This window comes from Bufo gargarizans, chromosome 11 (assembly GCF_014858855.1).
Source record: "Bufo gargarizans isolate SCDJY-AF-19 chromosome 11, ASM1485885v1, whole genome shotgun sequence".
Taxonomy (NCBI): domain Eukaryota; kingdom Metazoa; phylum Chordata; class Amphibia; order Anura; family Bufonidae; genus Bufo; species Bufo gargarizans.
This window is the reverse complement of record NC_058090.1, coordinates 91,221,222-91,240,908: the sequence shown is the minus strand read 5'-3', so window position 1 is coordinate 91,240,908 and position 19,687 is coordinate 91,221,222. Positions and strand designations below refer to the sequence as shown.

The following is a 19,687-nucleotide window of genomic DNA, read 5'->3' as shown; positions in this document are numbered from 1 at the left end:
GTACATAGATATTGTAAATATTGTACATAGCTGGTGTTCTGTGGCGAGTGGGCTGGACCGGTGCTGTCTGCGCCGCGCTGAGGAGCATCATGTCCTGTATGGTTGGTTTGGTCTCTGTTTTATATATTTATTTATCTGTTTGTTTTAAAATTTTAATAAAAAGAAATACAGGATGTAACTGAGGATCAGTACAGGATAAGTAATGTATGTACACAGTGACTCCACCAGCAGAATAGTGAGTGCAGCTCTGGAGTATAATACAGGATGTAACTCAGGATCAGTACAGGATAAGTAATGTATGTACACAGTGACTCCACCAGCAGAATAGTGAGTGCAGCTCTGGAGTATAATACAGGATGTAACTCAGGATCAGTACAGGATAAGTAATGTATGTACACAGTGACTCCACCAGCAGAATAGTGAGCGCAGCTCTGGAGTATAATACAGGATGTAACTGGGGATCAGTACAGGATAAGTAATGTATGTACACAGTGACTCCACCAGCAGAATAGTGAGTGCAGCTCTGGAGTATAATACAGGATGTAACTCGGAACTGGTAGAGGATAATTATAGCAATATATTGGCAGAGTTACAGTTTATATGTATTATATTCTATCTGTAAACTGTAAAATGGTGGCCAGCTGAGCAGAGACATTATGGGGTTGCTAATTGTGACATATAGAAGATGTTTTATAGCTGTACCATCACTGGAGCTCTGGATGCTGGGTCTCCAATGGGGAGAATGGGTCCAGTCCGTTATTTTAATGCCTCCTCTGCCAATATCAACGACAAGGAGGAGTCTCCAGATGCAACCACCTTCTTCCATACCTCCCAACCCATGACCTTATCCTAATAATCCAGCCATTCTGAAGAGAATCTCACCTGTAAACGTACACATTTTTTGTACGTGGAAAGAGACATTCTTCTTGTCCACAGGGTTCTGGACTATGCACAGGATCTCCATGTCCTTGGAGTCGTTCTTCAGGGATATCTGGACTGTTCTTCCATTATTATACTGCTGACAATCAGATTTCCTATCTCCGCATTGCCAGCTATAGGAGAAATCTGATGTGTTTGATGGGACAGAGCAATGAAGAGTAACATTGCATGTGTCTTTGGTGTTCTCCTTCACCTCAGTCCTTATACTTGGAAGGGGAACGGGCTCTGTAATGAGAGAACATATCATCAGGCACTGTAGACATTTGTCTATGGCAGCAGTGGGAAGCTGAAGGCCCTGGGGATGCATATGGCCTCAAATGTTCTCCTTGTGACCCCTTATTCCATGTGGGCAAACACTCCAGAGACCTGTAAGGGTTGACAAAGCACCTAACCTATGACAGTATATATGGTTTGCTACCCTAAAATCACCAGTCTATAGACCAGCAGTGGTCAACCTAGAACATTGTAGGGCCTACAGATGTCCTTGACTATAACCAAGTGCCACACAATACATGCAATGTCTTGCTTTCTCCAGTTTGAAGATCAGAGGTAGCAGGACATGGCAGTCTCTCTGAATAGTAGAAACGGACCTATATGAGGGAGTGGGGGGGGGGGGCATTTTTGGGATGTGATATCATCAGTATTCTTAAAGGAGCTTACCCATTATACTCTGGGTCTCTGTACCAGTACTAAGTTCATGTGTCTCACAAGGAGGGACATGTGTGGCAATCCTTCAATATAGAGAAATAGGATATGGAAACAAGGGAGCACACTGACATGACGATAATCAGACGCACTGTGGCCAAACCGGACTTCCATGGGATCATTCATATTTACAATCCAACAGCAACTTGCCAGACTAAACTGGATGACCAGGGAGTCAATTTTTAAAAATTTCTTAAAAATGGACTCCCTGGTTTTGGAGGAAAATTGTAAAGGATTGGTGAAATTTAGCTGATCATTCCATACACTTGGTTTCAGCTGATCACATTTTCACTAAATAGAAGAAGTCTGTCATCACCCATAGCATATGGTCGTTAGCTGCAATGTTTCAAATGATTGTCAGCCAAAATGTCCTAAAACACCAATTACAGACAATATCTACATTATGGGTATGGGCACCTTTAGCTCTTCCCTCATCTCCCCTATATTATTATTCAGAGAGCCCTTTCATGTCCAGTCAACTCTCAATTTCAAACTTAAGTAGGATACAGGTCATTGAATGTGGTCGTTAATCGAAGTCAAGGCTATCTGAGGACCTCCTAATGTTCTAGGTTGATCATCACTGGTGATTCTGATGACAGCTCCCCGACCATACACAATCCTCATGTCAAGAATTTTCTGGTTTGGAAACCCCTACTTAGACATGTTGAGAGATAGTGGGGTCTAGCATGAATGGTAAAACACCAAAATGATGTGAGATAGTTGAGATGGTTCATGGGCTCCTTGTTGTGTTTGCAGGCCTGGGGGTTATCATCTACCATGACCAGATGGTAGTTTTTTTGTTTTGTTTTTTTAGAGTCAGATCATATTTCACAATAAATGAACCACTAGTATTCAAACAAACATAATGGAGATCATTTGACGTTAGCGTGCACTGTAGACGGGTCTAACATCTGGCATATCTCGTCAGTCAACAGAAGAGAGCGACGATGGCTTATGGTGGCAGTTACTGATTAGCCTGTAGGCCCAGCCATCTGGCGCACAGTATAGCCTGCTAGCCTGACATCACAAGGCTTCTTCTCACTTAATTCAGAAAACACAGACTGACGCCTATACTTTGCTCTCAGTGTCAAGAGGGCTGCTGCAAGTTATTACAATTTGTGCTGCTAATACTAGGAGGTCTCCATAACGCGCCTTCGTCTTAACTGCAGCTTCTTTATCTAGGGTCGAGATTGGGACTGGTACATTCTTGGGAAGTACTGGTGTCCAGTAGCTGCCTATGATGCCATAAACAGTATAAATAAGTACAGTATTGAACCGTGAAGTCATTAGTCAGGGTTATATTGTAGTATGTGGCCTCCACCAACCTCAGTCTACTTCAAATGTCCCACCAGGCAGCCATATTGCCCTTTTATAAAGCCCTGGTCAATGTTAACCATACCATAGACACATATGTTCTATCTAATAGTAATGGTTGTTACATGGGCACTCTAACTAGTTTCCTGAATGGCACTCTTATGAGGGCACTATGTTGCCCTGCTTTTGACACAATGGTCCTATTATTTGGACAGTATAAGGAACTATTAATTGGGTAGTATTAGGACAGTACAGCAAAACAAAGTTTCCACCTTTCCAAACATACCCCATTGATCTTGATCTGGCCTTGTTCAATGAGAAGGATCAGAGTCACCTACCAGTATACAAAAAGGAACCTTTGGTGGTCCCAAGTGGCCACAAAAGGACAGAAGACTGCTAGACCGTTTCATTTGGAGGTGACATTATAAACAATTACTTACCCCTAGGGGAAAGAAGTGATGGTCTAGGACTGTCCAGTATGTATGGTGCAGGGACTCTAGGACGATTTCCTGTAGTGGACCCAAGGTACCCTGGTCTGACACTGAATATGCATCGTAGATAGGGGCATGACATCCGTGTCTGCTCCATTAGGGCACAGCTACTGCATGGTCTAATAAGAGCAGCTCTGCTTTTTCTGTGTGGCTCCTGAGTTTAAGCAATTTTCAGACAAGGCTTGATTTTTTTTGGTTAGAAGGGTTCCCAAAGGATAAATTGGGTGTCCCAATCCCGACCGATCAGCTGTCATCTGTGTGCAAAACCAGTGCTCAATTCCACAGAAGGTCCACCTCAGGAGAAATGAAGCATTGCGCCATCCACACTAAAACCAATCCGCTGCCCATGTGTTGTGCAACATGAAAATATCATCTACCTAAGGAGACATCTCTCATTTGAAGGTAAGGTTTTCAACAATATACAGGTCCTTCTAAAAAAATTAGCATATTGTGATAAAGTTCATTATTTTCTGTAATGTACTGATAAACATTAGACTTTCATATATTTTAGATTCATTACACACAACTGAAGTAGCTCAAGCCTTTTATTGTTTTAATATTGATGATTTTGGCATACAGCTCATGAAAACCCAAATTTCCTATCTAAAAAAATTAGCATATCATGAAAAGGTTCTCTAAACGAGCTATTAACCTAATCATCTGAATCAACTAATTAACTCTAAACACCTGCAAAAGATTCCTGAGGCTTTTAAAAACTCCCAGCCTGGTTCATTACTCAAAACCGCAATCATGGGTAAGACTGCCGACCTGACTGCTGTCCAGAAGGCCATCATTGACACCCTCAAGCAAGAGGGTAAGACACAGAAAGAAATATCTGAACGAATAGGCTGTTCCCAGAGGGCTGCATCAAGGCACCTCAGTGGGAAGTCTGTGGGAAGGAAAAAGTATGGCAGAAAACGCTGCACAACAAGAAGAGGTGACCGGACCCTGAGGAAGATTGTGGAGAAGGACCGATTCCAGACCTTGGGGGACCTGCGGAAGCAGTGGACTGAGTCTGGAGGAGGAACATCCAGAGCCACCGTGTACAGGCATGTGCAGGAAATGGGCTACAGGTGCCGCATTCCCCAGAAACAGCGGCAGAAGTGCCTGACCTGGGCTACAGAGGAGCAGCACTGGACTGTTGCATGTCATTCGGAAATCAAGGTGCCAGAGTCTGGAGGAAGACTGGGGAGAGGGAAATGCCAAAATGCCTGAAGTCCAGTGTCAAGTACCCACAGTCAGCGATGGTCTGGGGTGCCATGTCAGCTGCTGGTGTTGGTCCACTGTGTTTTATCAAAGGCAGGGTCAATGCAGCTAGCTATCAGGAGATTTTGGAGCACTTCATGCTTCCATCTGCTGAAAAGCTTTATGGAGATGAAGATTTCATTTTTCAGCACGACCTGGCACCTGCTCACAGTGCCAACACCACTGGTAAATGGTTTACTGACCATGGTATTACTGGGCTCAATTGGCCTGCCAACTCTCCTGACCTGAACCCCATAGAGAATCTGTGGGATATTGGGAAGAGAAAGTTGAGAGACGCAAGACCCAACACTCTGGATGAGCTTAAGGCCGCTATCGAAGCATCCTGGGCCTCCATAACACCTCAGCAGTGCCACAGGCTGATTGCCTCCATGCCACGCCGCATTGAAGCATCCTGGGCCTCCATAACACCTCAGCAGTGCCACAGGCTGATGGCCTCCATGCCACGCCGCATTGAAGCAGTCATTTCTGCAAAAGTATTGAGTACATAACTGAACATAATTATTTGAAGGTTGACTTTTTTTGTATTAAAAACACTTTTCTTTTATTGGTCGGATGAAATATGCTAATTTTTTTAGATAGGAAATTTGGGTTTTCATGAGCTGTATGCCAAAATCATCAATATTAAAACAATAAAAGGCTTGAACTACTTCAGTTGTGTGTAATGAATCTAAAATATATGAAAGTCTAATGTTTATCAGTACATTACAGAAAATAATGAACTTTATCACAATATGCAATTTTTTTTAGAAGGACCTGTATATAATTCCAGCAGCTATATAACATTGTATGGTTATTGACCCTTTATGGTTAGTGGACCTTCTAGTAAGCTCAAGGATCCCAAGACTCATACTGTGACTACCTACCGTACACGGTGACATTAAATGAATAAGATTCTCGTACTCCATTTAAATCTACAACATCAATGGTGTACATCCCACCATCTTCCATAGTCAGATCCACGATGGTCAATGTGTGTAGGTTCTCAGACGGTTGTAGCCGATCCCTGAACTTAGAGGCATATACATAATGTGGTTTCTCAGTAGTGTCCAGTATGGTGACTTGTTCATTGATCTTATCGAACTTCCAGATAATTGATTTACTTGCTCCGATCTTCTGGGAAGGAGAATAAGACATCCTGAGTGATCCGTGCAGTAGAACGTTCTTGTGGACCTGGATGTTGGCTTCACCTCCTGCAGACACAACAAAGATTATATCAGTAATAATGTTATATACCAATAGACTAAGTCCCACCCATGCTGTGTCTAAGCCAGCCCCCGAACTGTCTAGAACCACCCCAGCATATCGGCTTATGCCCTGCCTCTGCTGTCCCATTCACAGAACAATCTTGAAAACCAATGTCAGGAGGTACAAGAAGAGAGAGTCCCTATGTCACGCTCTTCACTCTCCGACCCGACACTTTATTCAATTATTGATTAAGCTTGGAGTATTACTTTAAATATCACTTCTCCTTTGTGGCTCCATTGCCTAATTCTGGAGACTTCTCGCCTACTGCCTTCCACACAGTGAAAAAAATATAGAGAAGAGGTCACCACTAGTAAGAGGAAGACAGCTGGGAAAGTGTCTCCTCTGCGAGAGGTACACGCGCACTACGCATCCTATATGATTGGCATGTGTGCAGTATGTCGAAATATGTGACAAATGTCTAGTATGAGAAGCATGTATCTCACATGTATCTTGTATGCATCCTATGTGAGTGGCATGTACATGAGTGCAGTTCTTGCCCTGCGTGTGCATGGCACATATGCGGCATGTGTACGTGTATGAGCGCCACATGTTCAGCATGTGTCCAGAGCACAAGGGTTTTGCAGCCGTCTCACACACAAGCCCTTTGCAGTCAGTGCAGTCTCTACTGCAAATGTAACTCCTGAGATCCCTCAGCCGTCACTCCCCTATGCTTTACATCTCAGCTCTGCTTCTTCCGTTTGGCTCCTGGATATAGACACAAGCCCGTACACCATGCTCAATGACCTGATCAGTGGACGTCTCACTGCGATCAACCCCAGCAATAAGGCTATATTCTGTAAGGGCAAGCCGCCAGCAAGTGTTTATTTTCCATGTAGCGCCACCTCAGGAGAAATGACGTATTACACGCATTTCTACATGAATTCTGTCATTTTATGGTTATTGACATATGGAGAAGTAGTTTACATCCCTCCTGAATCAGCCAGAAATGGAGAAGTATAGCAGTCCAGAGCTTCTTCACACAGAGTCCACAATATGAATATGGGAAGTGCGGGATTATAGGTTCAAATCAAGGGGTTTTCCAGGATAGAATATGGATGGACATACATCTTTGACCTGTGGGACCCCCACCCATCCACGGTGCTCCAACCCCATTGCTGCAATAACCGACAGCCCTGTACAAAGCAGTTCAAGTTCATGGCACAGAGCTGCAGTACAGGACACCGCCTCATGGTGAGAGTGGCGCTGAGCAGCGAAGGGGCCACAGGAAAAAAATTGCTAAATTTTAAGAAGCCGTGAAAAAGCATGAGTGGTTTCTAGGACATAGGAAATAGAAAATAGCTCAATTCTGGTCAGGACTAATGTAAAAAAACCACACACAGGAAACAGTCACAAATGAAAAAAAATCTGCGATCGTGTAGCATCTGAGCGCGTCCTCCTACTGAAAGGGACTGAGATTAGAAAAAAAATAAATAAAATATGGCTGCCCTTTAAAAAAAAACAGCGCCACTCCTGTCCAGGGGGTTGAGCTTGGCATTGCAGAAGCAAGATTATTATTGGCAGCGAATGGCAGCATTGTTTAGGAAATATACGGTAGTATTATCTGGATGGCAGTATTATTTAGGCATTGTGCAAGTATTGTTTAGAAAATATACCGCAGAGTGATGAATATATTATACCTTCGTATTATTTGGATACTGAGCAGAAGTATTATTTAGGAAATATATGACAGCGTTAAGTGGGCACTATACGGAAGTAGTTTTTAAATACTGGATGGAAGTATTATTTAGGCATTGTACAAGGTCATTATGGTATTTTGGCACTGAATGGCAGCACTATTTAGGAAATATGCGCCAGTGTTATTTGGGCACTATCTGAATGAGGTATTATTTAGGCATTGTACCAAGTTATAATGGCACTAAATGATTATAAATATTTTGAAAAAATAAAAAAAGAGCACACAGAGCCTGCACTGGGCGAGGGCTGCACCAGGTGGCTTAGCCAAGCCGAAATATTTGCACATGGCGCTTCCCTCCCTGTTTTGAATAGGCAAACAGTGACAGATGGAGAACAGTCTGCAGACAGCGTATTTGCCTACAGGGCAAACTGTAAACCTAAAAAAGTAGTTAAACACTACCCCCCCCCCCCCCCCTCTATCTAATACACGTGTTGTCTAACACACGGGATTAGATCCGGCTTCCTCAACCATATACGGTCCAGTGCAGCAGCCTCCAGCAGCCTCCTTGGGGGGAGATGGTCCAAAAGTCCTCCCGACTCTGACTACAGAAAGAGGGTTGCACGGTCATCGCTGGGCCCCCCCCCGCCCCCCCCCCCCCCCCCAAACTTCAGGCTTTACAAAGCCTTTCTCCCTCCAAGTCATACACAGAGGGTTGTTTTATCCGTCCTTGATCTCAGCAGTAGGCCTCACCTGCGATCACCTCCAGCAAAAGACAATTCATGTAGTAAAGAACTAGCTGACTGCCTCAATGAATACTTCTGCTCAGTTTTTACAAAGGAAAATGAAGGAGAAGGACCTCAGTTAGGAAAGAAGAATAAGAAATCTTTTGATGCCTGTGTCTTTACAGAGGAAGAGGTTCTAAGTCAGCTGTCTAAACTTACTACAAATAAGTCACAGGGGCCTGATGGGATACACCCAAAGCTATTAAAAGAGCTCAGCGGTGAACTAGCAAAACCATTAACAGATTTATTTACCCAATCACTGGCAACAGGAGTCGTCCCAGAAGATTGGAAATTAGCAAATGTTGTGCCCATTCACAAGAAAGGTAGTCGGGAGGAATCGGGCAACTATAGGCCAGTAAGCCTGCATCAATAGTGGGGAAATTAATGGAAACCATACTTAAGGAGAGGATTGTGGAACATCTAAAGTCCCATGGATTGAAAGATGAAAAACAGCAGGGAGATCATGCCAAACTAATCTTATTGATTGGGTGACTACAATAATAGATGGAGGAGGTGCAGTAGACATCGCTTATCTAGACTTTAGTAAGGCTTTTGATACTGTCCCACATAGAAGGCTTATCAATAAAGTGCAGTCTTTGGGCTTGGACTCCCATATTGTTGAATGGATTAGGCAGTGGCTGAGGGACAGACAACAGAGGGTTGTAGTCAGTGGAGTATATTCAGACCAAGGTCTTGTTACCAGTGGGGAACCTCAGGGATCTGTTCTGGGACCCATATTGTTTAATATCTTTATCAGCGAAATTGCAGAAGGCCTCGATGGTAAGGTGTGTCTTTTTGCTGATGACACAAAGACTTGTAACAGGGTTGATGTTCCTGGAGGGATACACCAAATGGAAAAGGATTTAGGAAGTGGAATGGTCAAAAATCTGGCAACTAAAATTTAATGTTGATAAGTGCAAGATAATGCACCTGGGGCGTAAAAACCCAAGAGCAGAATATACAATCAGTGATACAGTCCTAACCTCAGTATCTGAGGAAAGGGATTTAGGGGTCATTATTTCAGAAGACTTAAAGGTAGGCAGACAGTGTCATAGAGCAGCAGGAAATGCTAGCGGAATGCTGGGGTGTATAGGGAGAGGCATTACCAGTAGACAGAGGGGGGCACTCATGCCGCTCTACAGAGCACTAGTGAGACCTCATTTGGAGTATTGTGCTCAGTACTGGAGACCATATCTCCAGAAGGATACTGATACTTTGGAGAGAGTTCAGAGAAGAGCTACTAAACTGGTACATGGATTGCAGGATAAAACTTACCAGGAAAGATTAAAGGACCTTAACATGTAGAGCTTGGAAGAAAGACGAGACGGAGGGGAGATGAGAGGAACTGCTAAATACATAAAGGGAATCAACAAGGTAAAAGAGGAGAGAAGATTTAAAAGAAGAAAAACTGCTACAAGAGTATATAGTTTTAAATTAGAGGGGCAAAGGTTTAGAAGTATTACTTTACGGAGAGAGTAGTGGATGCATGGAATAGCCTTCCTGCAGAAGTGGTAGCTGCAAATACAGTGGAGGAGATTAAGCATGCATGGGATAGGCATAAGGCCATCCTTCATATAAGATAGGCACAGGGATCTCAACTCTCCCAGAGGTTCAGGGAGTCTCCCGCTATTAGATAGTGAAACAATATCTCCCGGAAAGGTTTATCTCAGTCAGATAGCAGAGCGATAAGAGAAGTGACAGGACAGAGTTTAGATTACAGGTTGAATTAACCCTTTAGGGTCAAATTGGCTTCTCAAGGAGATATATATGTTAAAGGCATCCCTTCTGTCTCATTCAGTAGCTATATAACTATTGAGAGAGATGCATTTTTTTTAAATACATTTACACATTTAACCCTCCATTTTAATTATATTATTTACCCCAGTGTTAAATTCACACCCCCTGGATGCTTTAATCATATATATATATATATATATATATATATATATATATATATATATATATATAAGAAAAAAAAAAAAGGAAACCTCCCTGAAATGAGTTTTTGCAGGTTGGGATGTCTGTAGGCATAAGGCCATCCTTCATATAACATAGGGCCAGGGGCTATCCATAGTATTCAGTATATTGGGCAGACTAGATGGGCCAAATGGTTCTTATCTGCCGACACATTCTATGTTTCTATGTAGTGGAAGGGTGTGGACTGGCAGATCCCACTACCAAACCTATCCCCCAGTCCACATGAAATCCAGCCCAGAACAACATGTAGACAAAACTGTCTGAGCAAACTACACTTTGCTGAAACCACTGTAGCTTTCTGGATTTCGGCTCTCTCACCCAGCTGAGGTCTCTGGGTGGGATATACACGCCTCCCAGCACTTCTACTGTACACATCACCACAAGGGATAACAGCCGCCTTCTCCTAATATTCCCCGCTTGTTCAGTGTCTGCAGAGCTTCCTCTGGTAATTTTCAGCCTGAAAGGAAAATTCACAGCAGTTGCAGCAGCCCCTCTTCCACAGTCGTAACCGGAGCCCCCGACCCACCCACTCACCATTACATACTTCTCAATCCCCTCCCCCCAAAAGCGGTCTTCACCTGGGGAACATGCCCAAGTACAAATACAAGCCATTATCAGCACAACGCTTCCTGCCATCTCTTAGGTGGAAGCTTTTGATTGTCAGCTCTTCCTTTCTTGCCCTGCCCTCGGCCATTGTCCTCATTTGCTTATACTGAGTGATTTTCTGCCGTTTCCACAGTCTAGGCGTTCTTCCGTTCCTCTCATGTGTTTCCTCCAATTGTTTCACGGGTGCCGACCCTCTTGGCGGGACTATATATAGGTGACATTTACAGGGTATTCCCCATAACCACAAACCTGGTTATTCATGTTAAAGAACCCAAAAGTGGCATTCTGGTGAAGAAAAGCCCTGTTCCTCTACCATTTTAGGTGACTGACTCAATAGGGAGGTGGTCTTCCCAGCCAGAGCAGGACATCCATTCATTACCTCGACAGCTCATTGATTTTTATGGTCATCGTGTAATGCTTTACGTCTCCTGCGGGGGGCGCCTTTGTTCTTGACGCACCTAAGATCCACTCATTTCTGTGGCCATCTGCTCCATGGTTACTGTCATTGACAGGACCAGGTAGTGGAAAAGCAGAAAGGGATGGGCTGGCCACAGAAATGAGTGGAGATTGAGTGCAACAGTGACACCGCCGTTGCACTGAAGGCCTACTTTGCATATTAGGAAAAAAAAAGTATCATAACCTGAGAACTGGGCCTCCGATTAAAATGCTGCTTTTTTTTTTTTTTTTTTTTTTTATCAGGAGAATCACAGCTATGTGTATATCTAAAGAGCTGAATAGAGAGGTCCCTAGTGACAGAAATTAGCAGAAAGACGACAAAATACTAAAAATATTAAAGTTTTGGCTGCACTACATCTACAATATTTTTTTGGGTGGGTGCTTATTAACTTCCTTTTAGTTATAATACCAAAGTTCTCTTAACTGGCATCCAACTGGAAAGGACATGGGGGAGGAGCATTGCTAACTGCTGCTTTCAGCCAATCAGCAAATATCGGTAAGCTTTAAGTTGTTACCAGAACAGTTACCGCCCACTATTCCTTTCCAGCTGGATGCCAGACAGTATACATCCTCTAGGAACAGTTTCTCTTCACAAAGCCCCGCCCTCAAGTCCTTTCCAGCTGGATGCCAGACAGTATACATCACTTCATGCTGTAATCAGTCATGGCTATATGGCCTTACGTTTTCTCCTCATTTATCACACCGATTAAGGCGTTCCTGATACCTCTCCATCAGACACACAGACTGCGTACTAATGGACTGACAGATCTGACTTCACCTTGCTTGGAAAATATTAGTCTTCTTCACGGTGTCTGACATCGGTGATAAACCTGCCGTTTTTGCAGAAGGGCTCCGACCACAGTCACTCCCCCACTTCTATCATTTCTTCTAGAATACGGAGCAAAAGAGACCAAAAGAAAGGGTTTGTAAGATGGAAACTTATCCTCATGAGATCAGGAGAAGCGACTGATCGGTGGGGGATGTCCGGGTTTCTTCTGGGGCGTCTACTCTTATGACTATGTTGTGCCATTCCTCTGTTATTCCCACTAGAAGCTATGAATGAATTGCCAGCAATTTGCAATGAAGGCCCGGTTGGGATTTGTGTCCCTGCACAGTCTGATGCTATTCAAATCAATGCGGTCAGTGTCGGACTGTGCTGGGACCCCCCCACCATGAGTAAATGCAGAAGCAGGGCCTCCTGGAGCGCCGTGTATGCGAGACTAGAGAAGCCGTGAAATTGAGGCCAAGACGCAAATCTTTCACTTTAAATAGTGCTACACTGTAATACCAGACACGGCCTATGGGTGAGAGTGGCGCTATATTTGGGATAAAATCTGTTTTCTCGTTTCTTCAGTATATGAATGGCGCGGGCACAGGGGTAACCTACAGTTGGAGATAATTACCTAAAGATCAATGTCTCGTGCAGATAACATTGTTAGAAACACACCATATAGCAGGCAGGTGCACACGTAAGCTGCAGGTGCGGTGGACATATATAATTAACTCTTTCTGAAGCAGAAATACTTCAGCACTGGCAGGTCGGGGGGCTGCCCACATAAATATAAGGGTATGGTGGTAATAAGCTGTAGTACGCCACTGTGATGGTGCAGGAGCTGTGCCCGTAATGGTGGAGATCACTGGGAATCCAGTCATTTAACCACCCATAGTAGTAGCTGGACAGAGGGATGGTCTCCCATTGGCACCCCTGTGACATGATCACCAGGAGCCGATGGGTTGCCCGATTTCTCCATGTGACTTAATACTTATTATAATTTTTTTGCTATGTATTTCACACATTTTTTATTATATATTTTTACTAGTATGCATTTCATACATTCATTATATTTCATACATTTTTTTATTCCTATATTTTTTACTATTATATTTTATACATTAATTTTTTTATTATGTATTTCATACAATTTTTTTACTATTATGCATTTCATAAATTTTTTTATTAAATATTTTGTACTATATTTCATACATTTTTTATTCATTATATATCACTTTTTGTCATTTCATACATTTTTATTATTTACTTCATACATGGATAACCAATTTTAGTTCATACATTTCTTTTTTATATATTATATATACACTATTATTTGCTATAATTCATTTATGCCATACACGTGACTATCAGGCCCTGCTGTAGGCAACACATCTGATACACCGCCACGTAAAAACCTTGCACACGATCGCATAATCAAGTCTACAAGGCCACCTGAACGTGGGTGCGAGTGAAAGCACATAAGATCCACACACATTTTTGTGCGTTTCGGCACCATAATTTGTAATTGCGGATTAGGTTTTGCCTCAGATCTCACCCTTCCATTGAAAAGTAATTGATGCTCCGGATTTGGAAATGTGTAATCTCATACATTTTGCTGGTACCGTACTAGGTAGCGTTTTTTCCCCGACTTATTCCGCAAGGTTAAAAAGGGCTAATAAAAAAAAAAAAAAAAAAAAAAAAAATAATATATATATTATATATATATTATATATATATATATATATATATATATATATATATAATAAAAAATATATAATATTCAGAATTTTTTTTTTCCCACTTTTTCCCATAACATATATACATTTTAGGATCATTAGTAACAACCCGAACTATAAAAATATCACACAGTGAACACCATAAAAAAAAAAAAAAGCCAAAATTGTGGGGTTTTTTTCCCCAAACTTTCTCTTCTCTCATTCCCCCCCCCCCCCAAAAAAAAAAAAAAAAAAAAAATGCTGCCGACAGTCCTCATACACAGGCCGGTACTGCGCTAATCGGGCGACTAGTCATAAATTCTTGGAGTCGTTTTTATTAGTCTTTTAAGACAGGGTTCGATTTTTTTTCCACAACCGTTACGAGCGAAACGCAAGACAAATCGCCGTGTATCTCCAGCCTAAACCCGGCCATCGGCCTGCCTGAGAGATGTGGTCAGGAATGGCCTCAGGTCTCGGCCTGCCTCAGGGGATACTGGGAAAGACACCTCCAAATGCGGCAGACGAATGGCACTTTCTAAAAGAAAACCAGCCTGTGTTGCCCATAGTAACCAATCACAGCGCAGCTTTCATTTTTCCTAAGCCCTCTTAGAAATGAAAGCTGCGCCAGGATTGGTTTCTATGGGCAACCAAGACAGGTTTCATTTTAGGGCAGGTTAACATGCCGGATTTTGAGACGGCAGAAATGGCTGCATTTTCTGCTGTGTTCTCTCATTCTGGATGGTGCCGTCCCACTCCGAGGTGTTCATCTGGTAACCTCGCCAAAAATGGACGTGTACAAGAAGTATGGCGCAGCCCCCCTTTGCAAAAAATTTCAGCGTAGTATTTTGCACCGAATCCGCACTGAAAACCATGTAGAAAAACAATATGTGAACCTTCCCTAACACAAACTGGTGTAAAGGAAAATTGGCTTAGTTGCCCATAACAACCATCCAACCAATCAGATTCCACCTTTTATTTTTCAGAGCTCCTTTGGAATATGAAAGCTGGAATCCGATTGGTTGCTATAGGCAACTGAGCCAGTGTTTCTTTACGCCAGTTTTGATACCGTTAATGTCCCCCATCGTGTTCAGAGATCTCCAAAATAGCCTCACGGCCGGGTCCTCATCCCACCATAGAACAGCTGTGGGATGAGGTAGAAATTCCCACCACAAATCTGCAATAATATCATAAAAAAGGGGAATTCTGAGCTTAGTAAGATCCCGAAAACCCCCTTTAAAAAGGACAAGCACGCAAGCCTGGACTACCCTTTGAAGTGACCAGGAGACGCCCTTGTTCTGGACGATGCCATTTATGGTACCTTCAGCGTATAGCACAGCCACACCTCGAGCCGTAGATACTCTGCATACAGTTATATTGTGCCCGTGTCGAAAACTAATATACGTTATATTTTCTGATTTTGTTTTCGTTTTAATAAAAGGGATAAAAAGAAATTACTAATAAAAGAAAAAACAAAAACAAAAAAAAATCTCTAGTACATAGAACTCCAAAGACTGGAGGTCCAACCCAGATTCTTTGGAACAATCCGCTATAAATTACAAAGATTCCATAAAAATATACCAAAACATTTCCCCCCCCTTCCCCCTCGAAGAAATTCTCAGTGCACAGACACACTATTAACCCTCAACAGACAAGAGCATTTGAGTTTAGACATTTATTCACCCTTTGCCGATGTCTGGGGTAAGTTTTTCTGTCTCGGAGGTCTCCATCTATGGAGTTACTACCACTACTACTACTACTACTACAGACCGTAATGCAGACCCTTAATGTGGGGCCCCTTGGAGTGAGCCACCACCTCAGTACATAGATCTATAGAAGGAATGCTCTGTAAAAACTTACCTAAAGGAGACAGAACCAGAGAAACAAGACCAAGAAGTATCTCCAGCTTCATGATGACGATGGCAGCTGGACAAATAACCTGGGAAAAAGAAGAGGTCAGAGAGGAGCCTCACTCCATAGAACAGCTGCAACTGATCTACAGACAAAGCGAGGATCAGCCCTTTACTACTACTACTCCTCCCCTCCTCCTCCCTTCCTCTTCTACAGCTGTGATAGATTCAGAAAACTGAAGACCCTCACAGCAGGCCCACAACATAAATCTAGACGCCAAAGCGAACCACCTGAAGAAATGAAGACCCTCAGACCACGGAAATAAATATAGATCCTCCTAAACCAGACCTCAGGTCGACCCTTATACAGATCTCAGACCAGACCCTCTTTAGGCCTCTTTCACACAAACGTTCTTTTTTTCAGTTTACGGGCTGTTTTTTGCGTTCCGTATACGGAACCATTCATTTCAATGTTTCTGCAAAAAAAAAATGGAATGCGTTTTGCGATCTGCAAAAAAGGGAAAAAAAGGAAAAATGGAACAGCAAAACGGAAGGGAACCGGAAACACTACTGAAACAATAAACGGAAAAACGGATCAGTTAAAAAAACGGCCCACAAAACACTGAAAACGCCCTACGGTCGTGTGAAAGAGCCCTATTAGAGAATGGACGTAGATTTTACATTACTGGAGGTCATACAGGAGGAGATACTACTTTTTCCTACTCAGAGGCAGCCGTTGGGGCTCATTTATCAAGCTCGCCTGTTTTTGGCAATAAAATTAGAAGAGTATTTTTAATTTGTGTTTCTGTTGCAGAGTATTTATTAAAAGTCGCTCAGCCGTTGATGAATTAGACTCGGCGGATTGTCATCAGTCTGACCTCTGGTGGTCGTTTTTCAGTATGACAAGTTCAAATTCGCTTAAACTGGCCTGACTTATTTGCGCATGAATAAAGTCACATCTTTGTGGAGAAAAGTCTCCTTTCTCCCAGAAAGTGAGATTTTTAATTTAAAAAAAGTCGCCCTTCACCACTAAAAACAGAGTACACCAGCCCTGGGGTGGAGTAGAAATTAGACTGTTTTTGTGACAAATTCAGGCGCAAAAAAAGGTTCAGAAACATAAATAAATCAGAAAAAATAGATTAAAAAAAATTATCTAAATAGGCGAACGAGGCACAAAAGCCTCCAAAACAGGCGCAATTTTAGTAGTAAATGCGACTGGGGCGGTGCCAGAAGCAATGAGCGCTTCCATCACTACAGATGGAAGCGCTCATTGCTGGAGCGCCAGGAGCTGTGGTCCCGTCACTCAGCTCCCCGCGTTCCTTCTCTCCCCCAGGCCTTCTGCTCCACCATTCAGCCTACAGGCACAGATGGCGCTGCCGACCTGTGTGGGAGGAGCCTGCAGCCTGGGAATCTGCATAAGCCCCGCCCACACAGTGCTGCAGAGCGATCTGTGTCTGCTGGGGAGAGCTGGATGTGAACTTCCGGAACGGAGCAAGGTGAGGGGGTACTGTGTTTTTGATTTGTTTGTTTTTTTAACACAGAGGGGGCACAAAAGGCTTTACTACTATTAAGAGGGCACAATGGGCATTGCTACTATGAAGGGGGCACGATGGGCTTTACTACTATGAAGGTGGTACAATGGCCATTACTATTATTAAGGGGGTACAATGGGCATTACTATTATTAAGGGGGCACAATGGGCATTACTATTATTAAGGGGCACAATGGGCATTTCTACTATGAAGGGGCACAGAGGGCATTACTACTGTGAAGGAGGCACGAAGGGCATTACTACTACGAAGGGAGTACAATGGGCATTACTATTATTAAGGGGGCACAATAGGCATTACTACTATAAAGGGGCACAGAGGGCATTACTACTACAAATGGGCACAGAGGACATTACTACTATTAAGGAGGCACAATGGTCATTACTACTAGGGATGAGCGAACTTCGTATGTGCTGAATTGCGCTATGGATTCCGTTACCACGGATCAGAACGCAATTCCACGATGGAATGCATAACAGAATGCCTTTAGAGGTATTCCGTTATTCATTCTGTCATAATAGAAGTCTATGGCCTGCATAACTGATCCGTCCGGTTTACGTTATGCTGGGGGGGGGCGTGCTAGAGAAAGGACCCGCCCCAGGTGCCAAACACCCTAGGCACGCCACTGTTCCGTGGGCTTCCGATACGTGCCTCCGTTCCACATTGTGCCTCCGCTTGCCATATCTTGTGGATTGCGGACCCATTCACGTAATGGGTCCACATTCACAGCACAGCCGATGCAAATAGCGGTCCACAACATGGGCACCATGACCATACGGTTGTGTGAATGAGTCTTTTTTTTTAACTACTTAAATTGCGCCTATTTTGGAGGCTTTAGCACCTTCTTCGGCTTTTTAGATTTTTTAGACTTAGGCCTCATGCACACGACCGTTGTTCGGGGCCGCATCCGAGCCGCAGTTTTTGCGGCTCGGGTGCGGACCCATTCACTTTAATGGGGCCGCAAAAGATGCGGACAGCACTCTGTATGCTGTCCACATCCGTTGCACCGTTCCGTGGCCCCGCCAAAAAAATATAGCATGTCCTATTCTTGTCCGTTTTGCGGACAAGAATAGGCATTTGTACAATGGGCCGCCCGTTCCGCAAATTGCGGAAGGCACACAAGCGGCTTCCGTTTTTTGCGGATCCACGGTTTGCAGACCCCAAAAAACGGAACGGTCGTGTGCATGAGGCCTAATTCAGAAGTTTAACCCTTTTTCCGATCTATTTTTGTAGAATTTGTTACTAAAATAGTCTAATTTCTAAGCCACCCCAGGGCTGGTGTACTTTTTTTCTTCGTAAATGTCAGTAAATTTTCCGGGGCCAATGTTCCGGCCTCCCTACATGCAACTCGCAAGAGTGAAACGAGAAGTAAAAACTCCTAAGCAACAAAATGTTGGACGTAAAACGGGTCTGGCGACTATTTTTATGCCAAAAACTGGCGTACAAAAGATAGTAAAGGACCCTCACTGTTTTCCTTCTCTATCACTGCCGCACATGACTTTTTGTTATGCTTTTAATAACCTCACTAACCAACCACACATACCAGAGCTGCCGAATTGCCAGATAATGGAGCCAAATATTTAGGCAGGTTTTTGCATGTAGTTTTCAGTTACAAATGTCTTGTATACTTTCTCTCCGTTTATGGTCCACTTCAACCAGAACCAGCAAAATAGGAAATTCCTGAAGCTGTAGACCTTATCGTATATAGTGTTCTCAAAGATGAAACAGAACGTGATTTTAAGGGCATTCTGAAGGAGTCAATGTGGACCTAAGTCCATCAAGTCAACCTTTTATATTACGTCTTTAATCCATCATTTTATAGACAAATATATAAAGCTGAGTTTATGTGCGTGTATGTATGTATGTCCGCTAAAGGAATCCGCACCGTCTCATTTACAATCACGCAATTTGGCACATAGGTACATCAGGTGTCCGGGAGGGTTTTAGACCAGGTCGCAGCTCTCTAGGACGTACCGTTCCTGAGATATTCCCAAAAAATTCATTAGCCAATAGAAGCTTGGTCACATGACCCTTATCAGCCAATAGAAGCTCTCAAGCTGTTAGTTTTTCTTCACTGCTGTAGGAGAGCTTTAAAGGAAATCTGTCACCAGGATAATTGCTATTGAAGTAATGCCATGGCCTAATAAAACTTAGTACCTTATTTCCAGATGTGCCTTTGTTCCAGCAATAGATGTTTTTATCCTCTGAAAATCCAGTTTATTTGGCATGCAAATGAACCAGTAGGGTGCTTAGAGGGGCGCCACTCTTGCAGGAAGGAGCCCAGACACACCGCCTGCCACAATGTGTCCACCCTCAAAATACGAACTTAAAACCCCACCCCCAGGTCCCGCTAAGTCACGCGCCTGATCCAGTTATGCCACGCCCC

General features: G+C 43.3%; 1 protein-coding gene across 5 annotated transcripts in view; it reads right to left on the bottom strand.

Moving 5' to 3' along the window:
* The window catches only part of LOC122922143 (CD48 antigen-like), a 36,680-nt gene extending 20,769 nt beyond the window's left edge, over positions 1-15,911 (bottom strand). For all 5 annotated transcript variants that reach the window (XM_044272634.1, XM_044272635.1, XM_044272636.1 and 2 more), the window contains exons 1-3: positions 15,762-15,911; positions 5,579-5,905; positions 883-1,164 (exon numbers count right to left, since the gene is read on the bottom strand). In XM_044272634.1, the coding sequence (XP_044128569.1) occupies positions 883-1,164; positions 5,579-5,905; positions 15,762-15,813 (661 nt within the window). In that variant the 5' untranslated portion in view covers positions 15,814-15,911. The remainder of the gene's footprint in view (positions 1-882; positions 1,165-5,578; positions 5,906-15,761) is intronic.
* Between the last annotated feature and the right edge of the window lie 3,776 nt (positions 15,912-19,687).